At 37.6% G+C, this 20,810-nt stretch overlaps 2 protein-coding genes across 3 annotated transcripts in view; both read left to right on the top strand.

Moving 5' to 3' along the window:
• stat5a (signal transducer and activator of transcription 5a) overlaps positions 1 to 2,054 on the top strand; it is a 65,821-nt gene extending 63,767 nt beyond the window's left edge. Inside the window, exons 18-19 of one of the 2 annotated variants that reach the window (XM_024273028.2) lie at positions 273 to 371; positions 463 to 2,054. In XM_024273028.2, the coding sequence (XP_024128796.1) occupies positions 273 to 371; positions 463 to 586 (223 nt within the window). In that variant the 3' untranslated portion in view covers positions 587 to 2,054. Of the gene's footprint in view, positions 1 to 272; positions 384 to 462 lie in introns of both variants that reach the window. The other variant, XM_024273027.2, reaches the window with a different exon arrangement.
• Positions 2,055 to 7,372: 5,318 nt separating this feature from the next.
• Positions 7,373 to 20,810, top strand: part of si:ch211-210g13.5 (inactive phospholipase C-like protein 2) — a 103,732-nt gene continuing 90,294 nt past the window's right edge. The window contains exon 1 of the mRNA XM_024273020.2: positions 7,373 to 8,478. Coding sequence (XP_024128788.1) covers positions 8,185 to 8,478 — 294 coding nt within the window. The 5' untranslated portion in view covers positions 7,373 to 8,184. The remainder of the gene's footprint in view (positions 8,479 to 20,810) is intronic.

Below are 20,810 nucleotides of genomic sequence, written 5' to 3'. Positions count from 1 at the left end.
CAGATCAGCCATTAGTTAGCCGTTAGACTTGGAGGAGGCCAATTAAGGATGGCAAGGGGTTCCTGAGCGAGCCTGCCCTCCACTCATAATTAGAGTTAGGCTCGTTAGTTAGTAAGCCGCGCTGCCCGCCCGTCTCCGCGGTCGGTTCTCCCGCTGTAGGGAGAGCGGCTATAATGATGCAGGAAGGGCTGCGAAACATGCCGAGGATCGTTGCTCAGGCAACCAGCCTCATCGGCTTTTTAACCTGGGTTTATGCGTGTGTGTGTGTGCAGCTTTGCTACAGCTAATCCAGACCCGGCGTGTGGAAACCCAACCTACATGGATCAAGGCGCCTCGCCAGCTCCCGTCAACCACCATCACCCCTATAACATGTACCAAAATATGTACGTTTAATTAAAAACATAAAAAAGTCTGATTCTGAATGTGAAACGTGATGTACTTCTGCTTCACTTCCTGCTGCAGAGGAGACCCCATCTTAGATGCAGAAGGAGATTTTGACCTAGATGACACCATGGACGTGGCGAGGCATGTGGAGGAGCTTCTGCGGCGGCCCGTAGAGAGCCAGTGGGGGGGCCAGCAGTCCTGACCCTTTGACTTTTTGACTCGGAGCACCACCAAACAAATCCTGCCAACAAACTCGCCCCCCTCACATTGACATGGTTATATTCCATTCGTCTCTCCTTCTCATCATATTGCTATAATGTGAAATTGTTAATAATGGTTGTGATTTTTTTTTTTTCTTTTTAACATGAGAGCATGCATGTTAGTGATTTCTTAGTGTTTTTAAAAACAGACTGGGGAATATGCAAAACCCACAATGTTACAGTATTGCTAAAAAAGAAAAAAAAAAAAGAAGAAGAAGAAGAAGTTCGCAAAGAGCATGAATTATGAATTGATTTTAAATCCAATCAAATATACTACTGTATGAGGTTATTTTAAGAGTGGAATGCTTCACATTTTCTGCTTTGTAAATGGGCAAGCGATGCTTTGACAGTCAAACCGATGCTGCCCCAGGATGAAGGAGAAACGTGGATTTATTATTATTATTATTATTTTTATTTTGCTTTTGCTCTGCAGCAAGTCATTGCTCGTCAGTTCTTCAAATGCATATACACTAACCTAAGGGCGGCGGGGCTCTCCGCTCTCTCGCCGCTGACAGCACAGACATCCGCACACGGTACATATGCACGGAGCTCCGGATTGGTCCGTTCTGATCTGTTCACCAGCTGCAAAAGGCGAAGGAGTGTATGCACCTCCCTCGCTCTCGCTCTCTCTCTCTCTCTCACAGGGCTATCCGTCTTCTGTTTGTACACAGAAATGCAAATCCAAGCATTTACCCAGCATTCCCTGCTTGTCCTCTCAGGTCCCTGTGCCGCCCCTCTCATCCATGCTACCTCGCACTCTTCCGTTGTGGCGTCTGAACCACGTTCTCATCCGTCGGTACAATCAAAAGATGTGTGGAGACGTCCGATTGGTGGGAAAAGCCGCTGCTCTTACAGAAAATCTACAACTTTTACTTTTTAAACATCAAAGTTTTCAAACAACCAGGCGCCTCAGGAATAAATTACACAACCAATAAAGCCAATTTAAATAAATAAAACTATATTTAGAGAGAATAATAGACTTATTTTATCTTTCGTAGGTCTATATTTATTGTTATTTCCCCCTAAATGAATGTAAGCTCTTTAAATGAAGGTATACAAATAATGAAGTTTATTTGGCGATAACAAAAAAATAAATAATTTATGATGCATTTTCATGTTTTTATGAATTCTTCAGTCTTTGCGATGTTTAAATAAATATGTGTTCATCTTCTCCTCTTTTCTGTTGTAAAAATCTGGGCAGTGTTAATGTGACCCACCGTCCTCCGTTTCCACCGTAGACGTGCTTTTTTCAACGTTGTAGATGGCGCCGTGTCTCGTTTGTCGTTTGTATGTTTCATGGTTGTGGTTTTGGTTTTATCACTTGGAAGGTTTTTTTTCCGAGGATCACAGCTGTGGAGTTGAAAGGCATAAAATAAAGTTTTATAAATAAATAAATTCAGGTAAATCTGATGAAGTTTGGTGGATTTTTTTATTTTATTTTCATCAGGCGTTTATTGATTTCTTTGAAAATGAGTGAAAATGGAGCAACTCACTGCTACGATCTCATTAAATTGAGCAACTGTGTGTTGCTGTGCATTTTAAGCAACTCATTGGAGATCAGAATACTAATTATAATGCTGCTTATATGTATGAATTTTATATAGGAACCATAAAATGGGAAATTTATTTTAAAAAATGCATAGATGACCTCAAAACTAGCTGATACTCTGCTTGAAATATAAGAAATTAGGACTCCGCTTTAAAAAATTCATAGAATATAGAAGCTTGCTGAAAATTTCAGAGCTTTGACCCCATTTGGTTCTCTGCTGCCATCTGGTGGAGACGAGGAGCGCAGCAGCCGTTCTGGTTGTGCGTCTCAGTTTAAATGTCATTTGTGACTCGCGTCCTGCCTGGCAAAGATAACAAAAATCTAATTCATGTAGGGCTGAATGAAATGTGAGCATTTACCGCTTAAACGGTTTTTATTATCTGTTTTCAAAGGTCAGGAATTTTTCAAGAGGTAAGCTGGTTATGGAGGTTGGTTGAGTTTGTGTGAGGCGGCGAGGTATTTGTTGCACAAATTTTAAAATAAAAGTTACAGCTGACATCAAAACTTAAGAAAAAAAAGTTTTGTTTTTTTTTATCCAGCAGATAATTTTAAAAAGATGTTTAAATTTCGAAATAAAAATCTAAATTTAATAAGAAGTAGTTTTTAATGATGAATGAAATATTCTGCCAATATTTTTTTTTATTAGAAATTATTTTTTATGTCGGTAAATATATTTGTTATTTTTTGTAAATATATATTTATTTTATACCAATAGTATTAAAAGGATGATTACTGTTGGAATTGTTCAAAAGCAAAGTAGTTGTGCAATGGCTAATTTCAAAATAAAACCTAAAAATAAATAGGAAATGATGAATAACAATCGTAGATTTTCTTCTGTCGGACTGAAATTATAATTTTTCTTTATGTCAATAAACTCATTTTCTGTGTTTTATTTTTTGGTAAGATTTTTAAGATTTTTTTTTTCTAATATTAAAAGTATATTTACTGTTGGAATGGATTAAAACTGAACAACGGTTGATTTCAAAATAAAATAACATTTTAATATAAAATAGTTTTTAATAACAAATGTAAAATTATGTAATTTTATTTATGTGCTGTTGTAAAGGTTTAAGAACAATATAGAACAATAGTTTTTAACAGCGGATGAAATATTTTACTAATATAAAGTTTTCTAGTTTCAGATAGAAATTATTTTTTTCCTGTATGTCAATAAACATATTATATGTGGTCTATTTTTGATAAATATATTATTTTTGCCAACAATATTAAACGAGGATTATTGTTGGAATGATTTCAAAATAAAATCTCAACTAGGAGAATTTTTTTATTTTTTTATGACAAATGAAATATTCTTCCAAAATAAGATTTTCTATTTTTTGACTAAAATTATTTTCAAAAAAATTTAAGAAATAGACATATTGTCTGTGGTTTGTTATATTTATTGGTTGGTAAATATATATATTTTTGCTAATGATATTAATAATGGTGATTATTGTCGTAATGGTTAAAAACAAAGTAGTTGCACAATTGTTAATTAAAAAATAAGAGAAAATAGTCGTTAATGACAAAAGTAATATTCTACCAATATAATGTTTGTCCTTTTTTTTAAATTGATAAATAGATTTTTTTTTCTTTTGATAATTATAAACAAGGATCATAGTTGGACTAGTTAGAAACAAAATACACAAAAAACAATGGCTAATTTCAAAATTAAACCTTAATTTATAAGTAAATAGTTTTTATTGACAAATAAAATCTTCTACTAATGAGATTTCTTTCAATGAAACTAAACATATTTTCTACGGAAGCTGAAAACGTCCTGCCCTACTTTATTTTTTCAGATCTTTTTCTCATGATAATGAAATATTATCTCTTTATGATGAGAAAACGAGAAAAACAAAATTAAAAGTAGGCCAGACTGTTTTTCCATATTTTCCTGCACAATGGTTACTTTCAAAATAAAACCTCAATTTGAACAGGATATAGTTATTAATGACAAATAACAAAGAACATATTCTGCCAAAATAGTATTTACTTTTCTTTTAATAATAATTATAATAACACAATTACTTTTTTGCTGTTTTGGATTGAAAAACTCAAATAACACAAAGTTAATCTGTTCAGATTTCTCAGTCTGCTGATGATTTTACAAATATTTTTGAGATGTTACCAAAACAGAAGTGATTTTTACTGATTTTTTCTGGATGATATTGTTGGCTTTTCACATCTGAATCCTCCACCGAGTTTGGATTTATTAAATGTCAGGAATGATGCTGACGGAAACGCTCGTGCTGCTACACAGCCGGATTTCTGATGGTCAGAAAGGGTTTAGTGAGATCAAACAGCTGCAGAACATGTCAGAATTTTATGTGATTTACATTAATTAATTTTAAAAGAAAGACATATTAAATGAATGATAGTTTTAATGCAATTTTTTTTTTACAAATAAGGAAAACTCTTAGAAAATTGACCCAAACAAATTACAGATTCCTTTCAGTACCCCTGAGTCACCACTAGATGTCAGTAACGTCCCATAAAGGTGACTTCTTTGAGGATTTTACTCATTTTTTTATTTTTCTTTTCATTAGAGGCTTCTATCTCTTTTATTTCTCATTTCCAAACTCCAACTGAACCTCCAGACTTTATCTGATGTGACACCTTGAGTTTTATTCTGAAAGGGCCTCTCATAATGGCGCATAAAGGCCTTCGTCTAACTCCATCCTTTATTTCACTGAATTTTAATCTTTAGTTACATCACATTATCCACTTGTTGTGATGGTTTCCGAGGGAGTTCAGGATGTAAACACACTTGTGGTTAACTTTTAGCTTCCGTTATTGAATTTTCGGTTCAAGGTTTTACCTGTGGGGGGGGGCTGCATGGTGGTGTAGTGGTTAACACCCTTGCTGGGACCCTTTTGTGCCCACTTCCTGCCCAAAACAAAAAGGTTAACTGGTATCTCTAAATAGTCTGTAGGTGTGTGACCCCAAAAGAGATCCAGCTTGTAGGTGGATTGATTTATTTTGAGTCACAGCGTGGGGCTTAAAAATACAAAAAGTTGTGGTTCATTGATGGTTTCGGTTCCCCACCGGGCTGATACCCAAGCTCAGGAAGCACAATAACTGGAGGAAACATACCCTACATTAAACAGGAACTTCATTTAGATTTTACTTATTAGTTGTTCTGACTTTATTAGCTAAAAACAACAATCTTTAATCCAAAAAAGCAGAAAAATGCTCCCTAAATAAGTCAAAATGATGGCTTTTATTTTGAAAAATTTGAACAATCGGTGAGCAGGATCCACTAATGTGCACCTGATGTGAGTGCAGCAGAGAGAGCAGCATGTCTGACATCCTGCCACAGGAAACTAAAGAAAACCTCACAGACAAAAACATATTTACAATGACTCTGCAGCTTACAACGTTTGTTTTACTCTCTTTTTCACCCAACATTCAATTTACTGTAAGTCAGAATGAATAAGACGACATATAAGATGCTAAGTTCGAATAATCGTTCAAATCGGATCGTCGGGGAGGCATTAGAGCGAGAGAGTCCAGGCTCTTAAAAGCAGAAGTTTGAGTAAATTATTTCTGAGGATGTAAAATGCATGAGCCTGAGTCCAGAGATCACAGAGGGAGGAGGTGGAGCCGGGAATGAGTGAGGACAGTGTGAGAAAACAGAAGAAAGTTTGTTAGCCGTCTATAATCCATCTTTTTTTAATTATTAGTCTTTATTTAGTGTTTAAACACTGTGTCACTCATAGAGGAGGTCTGACCTCTTCCAGGTTTCCACATTCTTCTCCTTTTTAAACGGGGCTGCACTGATAAAAAACATAAAAAATGTTGACCTTCAAATCAAAATTTTGATTTTTGGACATCATTTTAGCATCAACGGATGCTAAGTACCAGAAAAACAGTCACTAAAAATGGAAAACTGAGGAAAAATTGTTGGATTTTTTACATTTTTGTCTCTCTTTTTAACACGTTTGCTAAAAGAAAAACAAAAACTGATGAGTCATGTTTTGTTTACTAGAGGTTTTATTACTATAGTAGCTAATAAGTTGTTAAAATGATCTTCTTGGATGGTAGTGATTCACTGATTTCAGTTTTCATCTTCATTTCCACATTTTTTTTATCTTCTTTTTCAAGTCAAATGTCATTTTTTTAATGTTTATCTGATAAAATCATTCTTCTATAACTAACAAAATGACAGTAATTGGGATATTTAACTAATTTGTTGCCTTTATAGTGACATTTTTAAATTACATTTTGTCTAAAATATGTACAAACATTTTTCTTCAAATTGATGTTCAAACATTTTGATTTTTGTTACATTATTTTTAGCATCAATAGTGGAAAAAAGGATGCTAATTACTATAAAAAAGTAACTAAAATAAGTAAATGGAAAATTAAGGCAAAAAAATTGCATTGTTGATGTTTTTTGTCGCTTTTTAGCACATTTGTTAAAAGAAAGACAAATAACGGATGAGTTAACTGTCAAAAACATCAAAAATGCAACAATTTTCTCCCAATTTTCTATTAGTTTCTTTTTTAGTTACTGTTTTAGTGGTATTTAGCATCCTATGTGTCACTATTAATGTAATTTTACCCAAATTGATGTTTGAAAATGTTAATATTTGGACATAATTTTTAACATTACCTAACACATAGGATGCTAAATACCATTAAAACAGAAACTAAAAAAGAAGAAATAGAAAATTGAGGAAAATAGTTGCATTTTTGATGTTTTTTTCTCTCTTTTTAGCAATAGAAAGACAAATAACTGATGAGTCATGCCCAGCAGAGACGTAAAATGACTGTTTTTGTTTTGTTTGTGACGATCCATCATTCGGATATGATGTATTTACAGATCTGAGTAGCAATTAAGTTAATAAAAATGATCAATCTGGATGTTAGTGATTCATTTATGAAAGTTTTACACCCTAATATCTTCATATTTTTACTTTTATCTCTTATTTTTCAATTAAAATATCACATTTTTAATTGTTTTCTTCTGAGATTGTGATTCTATAAGTAATAAAATGAGAATAATATGGATATTTGACTAATTATGTCGCATTTATAGTGTCATTTTTGATTTACATTTTCTCTAAATTGATGCACAAAAATATGATTTTTTAACTTTCTTAGCATCAATGATGACAAATATGATTATTATTGTAAAAATAGTAACTAAAAGTTTTTTTTAATGTATTTTCTCTCTTTTTAGCAAAAGAAAGACAAATAACTGATGAGTCATGCTTAGCAGAGATGTAAAATGACTGTTTTTGTTTTGTTTTTTCACTTTATTTCCTCATTTTTTTTACTTTTATGTCTCAATTTAAGTCAAATGTCATATTTTTAATGATCCTCTTCTTAGATCATTATTCTATAAGTTAAAACATGTTCATTCTATGGATATTTAAGCAGTTTTGTTGCATTTATAGCCTCATTTTTTATACAAACCATCCTAAATGCTGTTCCTGTGGATGGAATGATCCTGAGGATCTTTGCGTAAAAATCCTTCACATTTTGTGATAAACCTGTTGATCTTTGGACCAAAAGGATGGAAAGATGGTCTGGAAACAACTCGAATCCCAGAAGATCCCGGCTCAGATCGCGCGCAACTGGATCCAGCCTCCGCGCGTACACGCGCATCCACGGGCGCGCGTCCGTGGACTTATTGCGGCTGCGCTCTCACAGTCTTGAATTTGTCCCGCGGATGCATGTGTTGTAAAAGTGTCCAGGACGCAGCAGGACGCGCCGCGCGATGCGCTCTGCGGACTCCACGGAGGCCCGCGCGTCATTCTGACCCACAGCAGCGGGAAAGTGCCAAAAGGATCTGCGCTTGTGAGTCTGCATGAGCAGAACTGTTGACTCTCAGCGGTCCGGTTTCCGTAGAGACTCTGCGCTCCAGCGACGGAGCCGAGAATCCGGCGAGGAGAGCGCGCAGCCCCGGACGTCCATTCAGAAAATGGGTTGTTTCCGCGCACAGGAGGAGAGGGCTTCGCTCTAACGCCGGACCGGCGCAGCATGGCGGGGCTACACGCCTCGGAAGCCGTGTCGGGACATTTTTTGGACCCTGCCATCAGCTCGGCGCCAGCCCAGGGCGCGACCAACGCTGCGGGAATCACCGGCGATGCGGCCGCCGCCGCCGCCCGGACGTACTTGGACGTGTCCGCCGCTGCCCAGAGCTACGTGGTGGGGGGGCTGTACACGAACGGACGCTACAGAGACCACAGCAGTCCACGGATCGGGAGTGGCAGTCGTGATAATTCTGCGGAGAGAAGTCAGGGAGCTGGAAACCCACCTTGCGGTATCATGAAGGTTGGTGATAGTAGCTCCGATCTCTCAAGGTGATCCAAGGGGAGCTGGTACCACAGCATCAAACCCAATTACCCTCAGGCTACTAACAGATGTGATCAAGAGAATAAGAACAGAGAACATCCAAGAAGAAAGATCTGGAGAGCTTTTAGTTTAACAAGTAAATAAATAACATGATTCAACTAATCAATGAAAATCTATTGATTTCGTCAAAACACTTTGTGTGATGCACACATGGGAGATGGGATCAGCCAAAATGTTGAGCAGCATGTTCTTGGTTTGCGTCTACATCCCAATTCTTGAGTTATTCATACTTTCGGAGCAATACTATTGTTTTGGGTTATGTTGGTTATGTTGATGTGTTTTTCCTTCATTAGAATAATCCAGAAAAAAGTTAGTCCATTTTTACCCTTAGAGTTGGATTAAAAACAATCCAACTTTGGTTATTTTGAGATCTTTTTGTAAGGGTGACTTGGCCAGAGGTCACAGAGGACACGTCACGAAACATGACGACTATAGAACAACTAGAAAAGTGGCATTACCTGCGATAATGCTAGTGTGAATGCTTTTTGCTGAAAAATATGTTGAAGCTTTTTGCTGAAAATGGTGACGCGACGTACTTTATTGCTGAAGTGATTTACAAACTGTTAAATTTGGTAAAAGATTGAAAATTTCCTTAAAGAACTATGAAAAAGTGCTGGTGTTGACCTGAATTTCTGAAAAATAAAATGTAATAAAATTGCTTAAAAATCCCTAATACATGCCAATTTTGCAAAAAATATTTAGTGTGTTGCTAAAATCTAAGCTAAACTCCCAATCAGCCCAAACAACCTCAGTAGATGACAAATTAGCCAAAAAAGCTAGCTCATTGTTTACATACTAGCTAAACTCCAAAATAGCCTAAAATTCCTCAATAAACTAAGCTAGTCAAAAATGTTAGCCTGTTGCTAAAATAGAAGCTAAACTCTAAATTAGCCAATAAAAAAACAACCTGCAGATAATAAATTAGCTGCAAACGTTAGCATGTTACTAAAATATTTGCTAAATTTAACGTAAAGAAAACCTCAGTAGATGCCAAATGAGCCAAAAAGGTTAGCATGTTGCTTAAATACTAGCTAAACTCCATAATAACCTAAAATTAATCGGTAAACTAATTTGGTCAAAAACGGTAGCCTGTTGCTAAAATAGAAGCTAACTCTAAATTAGCATAAAACACCTCAACAGATAACAAATTAACCACAAATGTTAGCATGTTGCTAAAATATTGGTTAAATTCCAAAGTAACATAAAAAAACCTCAATAGATGCCAAATTAGCCAAAAAAAGTTAGTAGCTTAAATACTAGCTAAACTCCAAAATATCCTAAAATTAATCGGTAAACTAATTTGGTCAAAAACGTTAGCATGTTTCTAAAATAGAAGCTAAACTCTACTTTGGCCTAAAAAAACCCTCACAGATAGCAAATTAGCCGCAAATGTTAGCATGTTGCTAACATATTGGCTAAATTCATAAGAAAACCTCAGTAGATGCCAAATTAGCCAAAGAAAAAAAAAAAACTTAGCACGTTGCTTAAATACTAGCTAAACTCCAAAACAGCCTAAAATTAATCGGTAAACTAATTTGGTCAAAAACGTTAGCATGTTGCTAAAATAGAAGCTAAACTCTACATTAGCCTAAAAAACCTTCACAGATAGCAAATTAGCCACAAACGTTAGCATGTTGCTAACATATTAGCCAAACTCCAATATTTTTAAAAATTACTTTTAAAGATTAAAACATAGCCCATACATAAATTTAAAAGCTTGTTGTTAATCTTCTTAAAATTTTGAAATTCAAAGACTTTCTCATTCATTTCCTATGAGGCATATTTTACTCAATATTTCATAAACTATATAGTTTATTAATACCAAAAATACATCCAGTAATGTCCTGAAGGAGCTGAACGTTTCGATACCAAGATTGCTGAAATTGCTGAATGTCCAGAAAGGAGCAGGAGAATCAGAATCTGCTGGAATTACGCTGATCGTGTTAACGGTTAAAACGTTACAGTATTTTAAATATTTTGTGTGTAACCGGTGACTCCTCAGGTGTTAAAGGGTTAATTCCGATCCCAATTAGCGCCTCTACAGCCGGAGGTTAACAAACTGGTCTTGCTGGAATCCCCTTAGGCTCTTTTCCACAATGGAAACCCTTATAGAGATGTGTTTATTATATATTTATTTATTCTGTTTTCTGTGTGCAGCCTGTTAGCAGAACAGACTTTCTCATGGGGTCCTTTTGTGGCGATAGAAGCATTGCGTAGGTGGGACACATACTCTCACTTCAGGCTTGCAAAACTGGGAAAAAAACAAATGTTTTTTTTGTGTAACTGTCTTTATGAAGTCCACATTAACTGATGATTATTTGCTGGCTCACAATCTCTGTCTGTGTGACCCACGTCTGTATGGGTTGTGCCAAAAAATCGATATTGCAACATGTCGCGATATATAATTATCGATGGATTCTCACCAAGTATCGATCTTTTATTTTAGTTTGAACGTTATATTCGTCATCCTTTGGTGAGACGTTCCTTTGGAGGTAGATAGGGGGCGCCCATTGATAGACTGGTGTCGCGGGCACCAAAGTGCTTGGGGGTTACTTGAAATTTTAAATTATACACAGGATTACTGATTTGCTGTCTATTATTTGTTGCACAAAAGAAGACACAAGTTGTTTATTATAATTGTGTCAAGATAAAAAATAAATGGTGGTATATTTTCCCAGAAAATATGTGTTCTCTGAGATAATGTGAGTTAGCAGCGATTTTTATCAATTTTCGCAGTATCGCGAAATCATCGATATCGTGAGCTATGTATTGTGTATCGCATGGTATCACGAGGTACACAGTGATTCCTGTCCCTAGTTAAAGCTAAAAGATAGATGGAGTTTCTCAGAAAAATACGTGTTCTTCTATATAATGTAAGTTATTAGAAATGATTTTTACTAATTATCGCAATATCGCGATATTGTGAGCCATGTATCGCGTCGTACCGTGTGGTACCCAGTGATTCCCAGCCCTAATTAAAGATAAATGGGGATATAGTTTCCTAAAAAGTATTTATTCTTCTATATAATGTGAGTTATTAGAGACGATTTTTACCAAATATCGCGATATCATTGATATCGTGAACCATGTATCACGTATCATATCGTGAGGTACCCAGTGATTCCCAGCCCTAGTTAAAGCTAAAAGATAAATGGGGATATATTTTCCAAAAAATATTTGTTCTTCTATATAATGTGAGTTATTAGAGATGATTTTTTCCAATTATCGCAGTATCGCGATATTGTGAGCCATGTATCGTATTGTATCGTGAGGTACCCAGTAATTCCCAGTCCTAGTCAAAGATAAAAGATAAATGAGGATCTATTTAAAAAAAAATGTGTTCTTCTATATAATGTGAGTTATGAGAGAAGACTTTGACCAATTATCGCAGTATCGCGATATCATCGATATCGCGAGCCATGTATCGCGTATCGGATTGTGGTACCCTGTGACTCCCAGCCATAGTTGTGGGAGTTGTAAACCACAGTAACTTCACTCATGAAGTCCTATGTCCTTCAGTATTTGGTCCTCATGTGTTCTTGCTAAACCGGAGAGACTTAATAAACCGAAGCGGGGTGTCAGGGGCGCCACATCCATCTGGTCACCAACCAGTTTCAATTGTGCAACTCTGAAAGCAGGAGAAACTTTGACAGCAGCCACAGCTTGATTTCAGCGGACTGCTAAAAGGCAATCACTCAATAACCTGAGTTGTCAGCCTGGGCTGCAGTTTGCTAGTTAATCACACAGTTGGCGCTGAAACTTTGCAGTCAGAGCTGGCAGGGTCTTTTCAGTTCCGTGCTAATTGTGTGACTTTGTATGCTTTTAAAACCGAAAAATCTCTGCAAAAATACAACGTTCTGCTCCCCCATTTACACAAGGTCTGTGTGAATCACATAGTGACCCGGCTCAGTTTGACCTCTAGTTGTTTTGCTAAGGAAAAGGTCATGATGGGAAATTAAAGGCTGTTGAGGCTGGAGAACTCTCCAGGCTGTTCAAAGGTCTTTGGATCCTCATTTAGTCATCAGAACTGTTTTTTTTTTCTGTTTTCTGACAGCAGCAGTGACAAAGTCTCATTCAATTATGGCTGATTAGAAGAACTGAGTGTTCTCTGATGCTAATACATAAAGAAGCAAAGATTTTTTTCTTGACCACAACATTAAATCCTTATTAATCAGATTTTAAGTCATTCTTCCATCTTTCTTTAAAGATTTTAGAATTCAATCTGCCTGGAATTCTTCTTTAAAGACCCACTTTGATTAAACTTGTGTTTTTTACATGTTCTTGTGGCCTTTTTTGACACATACAGAGAAAATGTAACTCAAAAATGCGTTTCTGAGTATTCAAAGAAGCAGGTGATGAATTCAATTTGAAAAATATTGTATTTGTGATGTAGATAATACAATAGGAGGACTATGGAGGCCTATTGGGGCCAATATTTTGAGTTTTGAAACCTAAAAAAACAGAAAATTTGAAGCTGAAAATAATTCTGTTTAGTTTAGAATAACAAAAAGTTTGAGGCATTTTACATTTTTTTGGCCCAAACAAACATTTTTTTTTCAATTTGTTTTATTCAAAAAATTTTGGCCTCAATTTAGCTCCATAGAGGACCACAAGTTCCATTACTGCTCAGCATTTTTGTATTTTTAGGGTTGTGAGGGACTGTAAGCTAGCAGAAGGGTGTAAACAGAGAGCTCTCAGCAATGGGGAGGGTCTTTTCCACAACTCAGAGGCGATTTTCTAATAAACTACTTGAAACTATGTCGTAGAAAATGACAGATTCTTTGATTTTAGCTAAAAAGGGCATAATAATGATTAAAAGATCACTGGGAACGCTTTGAAAACAGATCAAAAGATGATTGGAGTGGGACTTAAAAGATATTTCATGTATGTGACGCCTAACTCTATTGGATTTCTATCTAGTTTTAGCCAAAGTTGCACAAAAATACTGCTGTAAATGTTTCTATATCTCCTTTTTTCTTTGATGTTTTGACTGTAGATCTGCAGCATTTATGTTCGTTCATCGTCTTTTGTGTTGAGTCTTTCTTCCACGTTGAATCTGTAAAATCTGCAGAAACTGAATGTTGAATCAAACGGAATATTTGGTGGTTCAAAAGCCAATCAATACATTTTTGTAGTAGTTTTATCTTGTTATGGTTGGAAAAAAAACTTTGCAGGAAAAATGCAATAAATGTTGCTTTTTTAAATGGAGGAATTTGATCAGAAACATTCGTTACAGTTTGTTTACTCCAGTTTGAAAAAAAAAAAAAACACGTATTATTTTTTCTATCGAAAGGATTTAACCAGGTTGTACTCACACCGATTGTGACCTTGGATAGTTAAAAGTTCCTGTTTCTAAAACCTATGAACTTGAATCGATCACTTTATTTTGAAAATCTTGTGCCATACTTCAAATATTGATCATATCTGGACTGCACAGCCATTATTACAAATTCCTTACTTTTTGTGATTATTTTTTTCTCAATTTATCTGCAATGCACTTATTGAATGCTGAGCCACAGAGATATTAAAAACCAGACGTCAGACTATGTCCTGACTTGATGTTGAAACCGTGTCTTGTGGTTCCCTACAACTGAAACCTCTCAGGAAGGCACACATTTAGCAAACGCTTCTGAGCACCTTGAGTGATGCCGTACACATAATTCTGCACAATATACATGCTGTTTGAGTGTCACGTGACAGGAAAACAAGTTAGTCAGCTGAAATGGTTCAGAGCAGCACATTCAAGGGGGTGCGGGTTGTGTTTGAGTGGTTTGAAAGGTGAAGATTCATACAAATCGTGCCAGAGAAACATTTGTGTGTGTGCCCTAAGCTGGCACCCCGTGTTGTCCTATCGTGAGTATTACAGCAGGGTGACGGTGTCAAAGTGGACAGACTTCAAAGTGTGTGCTGGTGGGGGGGTGCAGACTTGTTATGTAATGCTGGAATGTGGACAGCTGGAAGGAGCTCTCCTTCCTGGCTGTGGGTTTTACGGAACTGGCAACTATTGCAAGAAGTAAAAGAGAAATCAGCGTTTTTCACGTGATTTGAGCGTGACTTATTACTTCCATATATAACGCTCAGACTTGAGAAGTCTGTCGGTCTAGACAGAATCTACTTAATTTGGTTCGTTTTGAGTCCTGAACCTAGTGTTTAGTCTGCCGTGTACCGAACTTTTCTGTACAGAGGTTACATCAACACAGAGAAATATCAGACATAGGATAACTAGGCGTCAAATTGTAGATTGCTTGAAAGAGAGTGGGAGGAAGCAAACTTATATAATCCCGTTGTCTTCACACTGAGGACTTTGACCAATTATCGCAGTATCGCGATATCATCGATATCGCGAGCCATGTATCGCGTATCGGATTGTGGTACCCTGTGACTCCCAGCCATAGTTGTGGGAGTTGTAAACCACAGTAACGTCACTCATGAAGTCCTATGTCCTTCAGTATTTGGTCCTCATGTGTTCTTGCTAAACCGGAGAGACTTAATAAACCGAAGCGGGGTGTCAGGGGCGCCACATCCATCTGGTCACCAACCAGTTTCAATTGTGCAACTCTGAAAGCAGGAGAAACTTTGACAGCAGCCACAGCTTGATTTCAGCGGACTGCTAAAAGGCAATCACTCAATAACCTGAGTTGTAGACAGAATCTACTTAATTTGGTTCGTTTTGAGTCCTGAACCTAGTGTTTGGTCTGCCGTGTACCGAACTTTTCTGTACAGAGGTTACATCAACACTCAGAGCAAAGTGTTGAGCTCTGAGGAAACTCAGAGCAAATTGAAGCTCAGTCCAATAGGAAAGGAAGAAACACCACCTCAAAAGACAATGCAATCGCGTTCCCAACTTGCCATATATTGACTTGAATAGTCCCGAGGTCCCGAGAATTGGAGGTCCCCAATCCTCGGGACGCGAACCAGTCTGAGGGCTGCTTGGTACTTTGCCACAGATGCTCATCAGGGATTCCTAACTCTCTGGACGTGGACTGGTCTGAGCACTGCTTGGTACCACGCCATAGATGGTAATCAGGGGTCTCCAACCCTCTGGACGCTTGATACCAGCCCACATATGCTAATCAGGGGTTCCCAACCCTCGGGACAGGGACCAGTCCAAGGGCTGGTTGGTACTGGGCCACAGATGCTAATCAGGGGTCCCCAACCCTTGGGGCACTGACCGGTCCGAGGGCTGCTTGGTACCACGCCATAGACAGTAATCAGGGGTCCCCAACCCTCAGGACGCTGACCAGTCCAAGGGCTGGTTGGTACTGGGCCACAGACGCTAATCAGGGGTCCCCAACCCTTTGGACGCTGACCGGTCCGAGGGCTGCTTGGTACCACGCCATAGATGGTAATCAGGGGTCCCCAACCCTCTGGATGCTTGATACCGGGCCACAGATGCTAATTAGGGGTCCCCAACCCTCAGGACGCTGACCGGTCCGAGGGCTGGTTGGTACAACGCCATAGACAGTAATCAGGAGTCCCCAACCCTCTGGACGCTGACCAGTCCGAGGGCTGGTTGGTACTCGGCCACAGATGCTAATTTGGGTCCCCAAACCATGGGAGCTTGATACCAGGCTATAGATGCTAATCAGGGGTCCTCCACTGTCGGGATGTGGACCGGTCCGAGGGCTGTTTGGTACCACGCCATAGATGCTAATCAGGGGTCCCCAACCCTTGCAACGCTTTATACCGGGCTATAGACGCAAATCAGGGGTCCCCAACCCTTGGGATGCTTGATACCGGCCCATAGCCGCAAATCAGGGGTCCCCAACCCTTGGGACGCTTGATACCAGCCTATAGACGCAAATCAGGGGTCCCCAACCCTCAAGTCGTTGACTGGTACCCTAACCCAGTGCTGGTACCGTATCCTGCTACCGTTACCAAAACTCTAGCCTGGTGCCACTTCCACATCAGTCACTGCATCCGATACCGCATCCGGTACTGCATCTGGTATGGCGCCCCGAGGATTGGGGACCTGTGATTTAATGGGAACAGGTAGCACATCAAAAAAACAACGAGTCGGGGACACCTAAAATGTCAAAAAGTAACGCAGAGGGGACTTAAACCAACAGAGCAATAGATGGATCTGAGGGCGGTTCCTGGCCCCGGACCATGGTCCACTTGCATGTACTCAGACTGAAAATTTTTTTTGACTTATCGGTGAAAACGAACTCTCGTTCCCTTTAACTGAACCAAATGTATCCAGTCTGAAATGAAATCAGGAAAATATTTTTAGTTTGGATTTCTGACAACCTCATCAGGTTGTTTTTTGCTCTAAAAGAGAACAAATGGTATCATGGAGTCATAGTGACCTTATACTAGCTGGATTTTAGCCACACTGACTCAGTGGTCTCTTCATCACTTCAGCAGAATGCCAGAGTGGGGACCGAAATACAACTTTTAAAAAATAGATGAGATGTGGTTTCTGCAGGGAACGTTCTTACTGCTTCTTCTTGTTTCTCTCCATTGTTTTTTTCTCCTGCTGACGTATCCAGCTAGTACTCTTTCTTCATGTGTAGAAAACAATATTTTTTTTAAAGTTTTTAGTTCAAGCCTGAACCCATTTTGGGTTCTTTATAAGTGCTATCTTGTAAGGATGGCGTCATTTATTATTGACCATAAAATGACTGTATTGTTATATCAGTGGATGACACAGAACTCACTGTGTCCTCGTCATTAGCAAGAGTTCATCAAAACAAAAATGCACTTCTTCTTCTTCCTCCAGCAACGAGCCATGCTGGAGGATTTCTCTGGACAAAAACAGAATTCCTTTTGTGCAGAATAAGAAAAGCAGAAAGTGTGAAGTGGTGATTGTTAACATCTGGGACTGCTGAGTCACTGTTTCCTGTCAAACAGGGAGAGCAATCATCAGGAGTTTTATGAACATCAACCAGAAACAACGAGCCAGAGAAAGCCAAACTGCATTTCAAAGAGTGGCTAACATCTCATTGAAGGGAGTTTAAACAAAAAAGACCTCTGGTTGTCTGTTTTTTTTCAGGTTCAGACGAACTGGCAATTTCTTTTCAGAGGAATATTTTCTAGCTGCCTTGCTTTGTTGAAATGGGAATTTTAAATAAGTCCTTGCTGTCAAGTCCTTTATTTTTTACCTTAAATACCCACTCAATTTTTGTGTTTTAATATGTTCTTGTAGCATTTTATATAATGCTATATTTGAAAAAATACAATTAAAACTCTGTTTCTGAGTATTTCTTGATTAAAATCAGGAGCAGATGAAAACCAGATGCTCGAAAATGCTCAGATTAATGACGCAGCTACTGAAATGAATGAATGAAGCATCCACTAGCAGACAAACGGATCTATAAGCACCTTAATGTTCCTCGTCTGATCTGGTATCTGGCTCAAAACTGTACTAGAAAGCTCTAATACTGCGCGTTGTTGTTTTACTACGGTAATATTAGCTTGGGGTTGTGAGAAGCTGTAAACTAGCGGGAGAGATTTTAAGCAAAGGGTTGATGGGAAATTAGCGGAGCTAACTTCCGACCCAACAGTCAACCCAGAATCGAATTTCTTCTGAGCTGCGGAAAATATGTCTTAAAAAACATAACAGGCTTTTTGATTTTGATAAAACGGCTCCAAAAGAGAAATGAGGGAAAAAGAAAGTCCAGACCTTTTGATTTCATCTTATTCTCGTGGTCATTCATCATCAAGATATGGTTTTCCCAAACTCTCCGCTTAATGGTTATGCTGTTGTTTTATCTAAATGATCCAATATGGCACATGACACAGTGATGACACTATAACAGTGTTAAGCGGCCTGTGTTTATCTTCATTTGTCTTCATGGCAGAGAAGAATCTGTGGGTGGACATGTGTGATTCTTATAGAATGGTCCCTCAGGAGAGTGTGGTGAGTAATATGAGCAATATTTAGATTTGTCAAGTTGGATGTTTCCCAGGTTCTTCTGCCAGGGGAACAGGGGTCTGATGGATGAAAAGGATAATAAGTCGGAGATCTGCTCCATCTGGCTTTGCTCTGACGTGGTGTTGCTTAAACGAAGCTTCTTCCTGCTGTCAGAATAAGGCAAAACAGTACAGGAATAAAACAGAGGATTGTGGGTGTTAGTCCTTTAAATAGTCACCCAAAATAAAACTGTGGACGTCCATGTATATAAATGAAATCCCAGACGTCTTTCCATCCGGCTATGAGTGTTCTCTTTATAACACATGGCAAAGTCAAGGCCCGGGGGCCGGATCCGGCCCTCCTGGTAATTCTATACGGGCCGTGAGATCATTTTATTTTATTATTATTAATGGCCCGATGTTATCTTGCGTTTATTTCTAACTTGTATAAAAAATATATATCTTAATGGAGAGAAAAATATATAAAGTTATATAAGGTTTAAGTTTATATATTCTGGAATATTTCTGTCTTTTCATTATTCATAATTATGTTAAAAATGTACAGTTTTGTAGTTTTAAAAAATGTCATTCTGCTAACTATTTTGGCAATTTAGGATGTTTTTAGGCTATTTTGGAGTTTAGCTGTTTCAGCAGAATGCTAGCTATTTTGGTTTATTTAGTTTCTTTTTAGGCTGTTTTGGAGCTTAGCTAATATTTAGGCTACATGCTAGCTATTTTGGTTAATTCAGGCTTTTTTTCGTTTTTTAAAGGCTATTTTGAAGTTTAGCTATTTTTCCAGCTACATGCTAGCTGTTTTGGCTAATTTAGTGTCTTTTTAGGCTGTTTTGGAGCTTAGCTAATATTTAGGCTACATGCTAGCTATTTTGGTTAATTCAGGCTTTTTTTTGTTTCTTAGTCTGTTTTGGAGTTACACTAATATTTACAGGCTAGCTGTTTTGGCTAATTTAGTTTTTTCTGGTTTTTTTCGGCTATTTTGAAGTTTAGCTATTTTTCCAGCTACATGCTAGCTGTTTTGGCTAATTTCGTTTTTTCATTTTTTTAAGGCTATTTTGAAGTTTAGCTATTTTTTCAGTTACACGCTAGCTGTTTTGGCTAATTTAGTTTCTTTTTAGGCTGTTTTGGAGCTTAGCTAATATTTAGGCTACATGCTAGCTATTTTGGTTAATTCAGGCTTTTTTTGTTTTTTAGGCTGTTTTGGAGTTACACTAATATTTACAGGCTAGCTGTTTTGGCTAATTTAGTTTTTTCTGGTTGTTTTCGGCTATTTTGAAGTTTGGCTATTTTTCAGCTACATACTAGCTGTTTTGGCTAATTTAGTTTTTTTCAGTTTTTTTCGGCTATTTTGAAGTTTAGCTACTGTATTTTTTCAGCTGCACGCTAGCTGTTTTGGTTAATTCAGGCTTTTTTTCCGTTTTTTAGGCTGTTTTGGAGTTACACTAATATTTACAGGCTAGCTGTTTTGGCTAATTTAGTTTTTTCCGTTTTTTAAGGCTGTTTTAAAGTTTTGCTATATTTTCAGGTACACGCTAGCTGTTTTGGCTAATTTAGTTCTTTTCAGTTTTTTTTGGGCTATTTTGAAGTTTAGCTACTGTATTTTTTCAGCTACATGCTAGCTGTTTTGGCTAACCTAAGTTTTCTTTCTTTTTTCAGTTTTTTAGGTTAATTTGGCATTTATCAATTTTCAACTATCAATTTCCGCATCTTCAGCTATCAGCACTAGTATCTTTATCAGACAAATTCAGCCTACAGCATTTCCACTAGCATTATCACAGGTAATGCTACATATCTAGTTCATAATTATGTTAAAAAGTTGGGTTTTTAAAGTTTTAATCGTTTTGTTTGAGTGTTCAATAAATTTTTATCCTGTTCGGCCCGTCACCTAAGGTGTGTTTTGGATTTTGAGCCCTTGTGCGATTGACCTTGAAACCCCTGCTTTATGATATCAAAAAGGGAACGGAAAACCTTTTATATTCCATTATAAAAAAGCCCCAAAGAAGGTAAATAGAAGCTGGTGGGATTGTTTACAGGTAATGTGTTACCCTGCAGAAGGAGACCTCACTTTGCATGTTCACACAGACCTGTTCATTTTTCTTTCATGCGCTGCCCGAGGTGGTCTGGCGGACGAATCTCTGAGCCTGAAATCAGAATGCAGAGGAAGCCTTGTGGAGAATGAATAAGGATTGTGCGTCTGTGTGTGTGATCAGTTGCAGTAACACCTTCACACAGGGCCACAATGGTGCTTGTAATTGGTACATTTTACAGCCTATCATCCTAATAGAGGGAAACTGGAGTTAAATGAGGCAGAGAAAAAGCATTGTAACTGCTTTATAACAGTTCTGTGAAGTAAAAGTAATAAAGAGACACGAGAAAAGGAA

Source organism: Oryzias melastigma, linkage group LG8 (assembly GCF_002922805.2).
Source record: "Oryzias melastigma strain HK-1 linkage group LG8, ASM292280v2, whole genome shotgun sequence".
In the NCBI taxonomy this organism is placed as follows: domain Eukaryota; kingdom Metazoa; phylum Chordata; class Actinopteri; order Beloniformes; family Adrianichthyidae; genus Oryzias; species Oryzias melastigma.
This window is presented reverse-complemented; position numbering and strand designations above follow the sequence as displayed.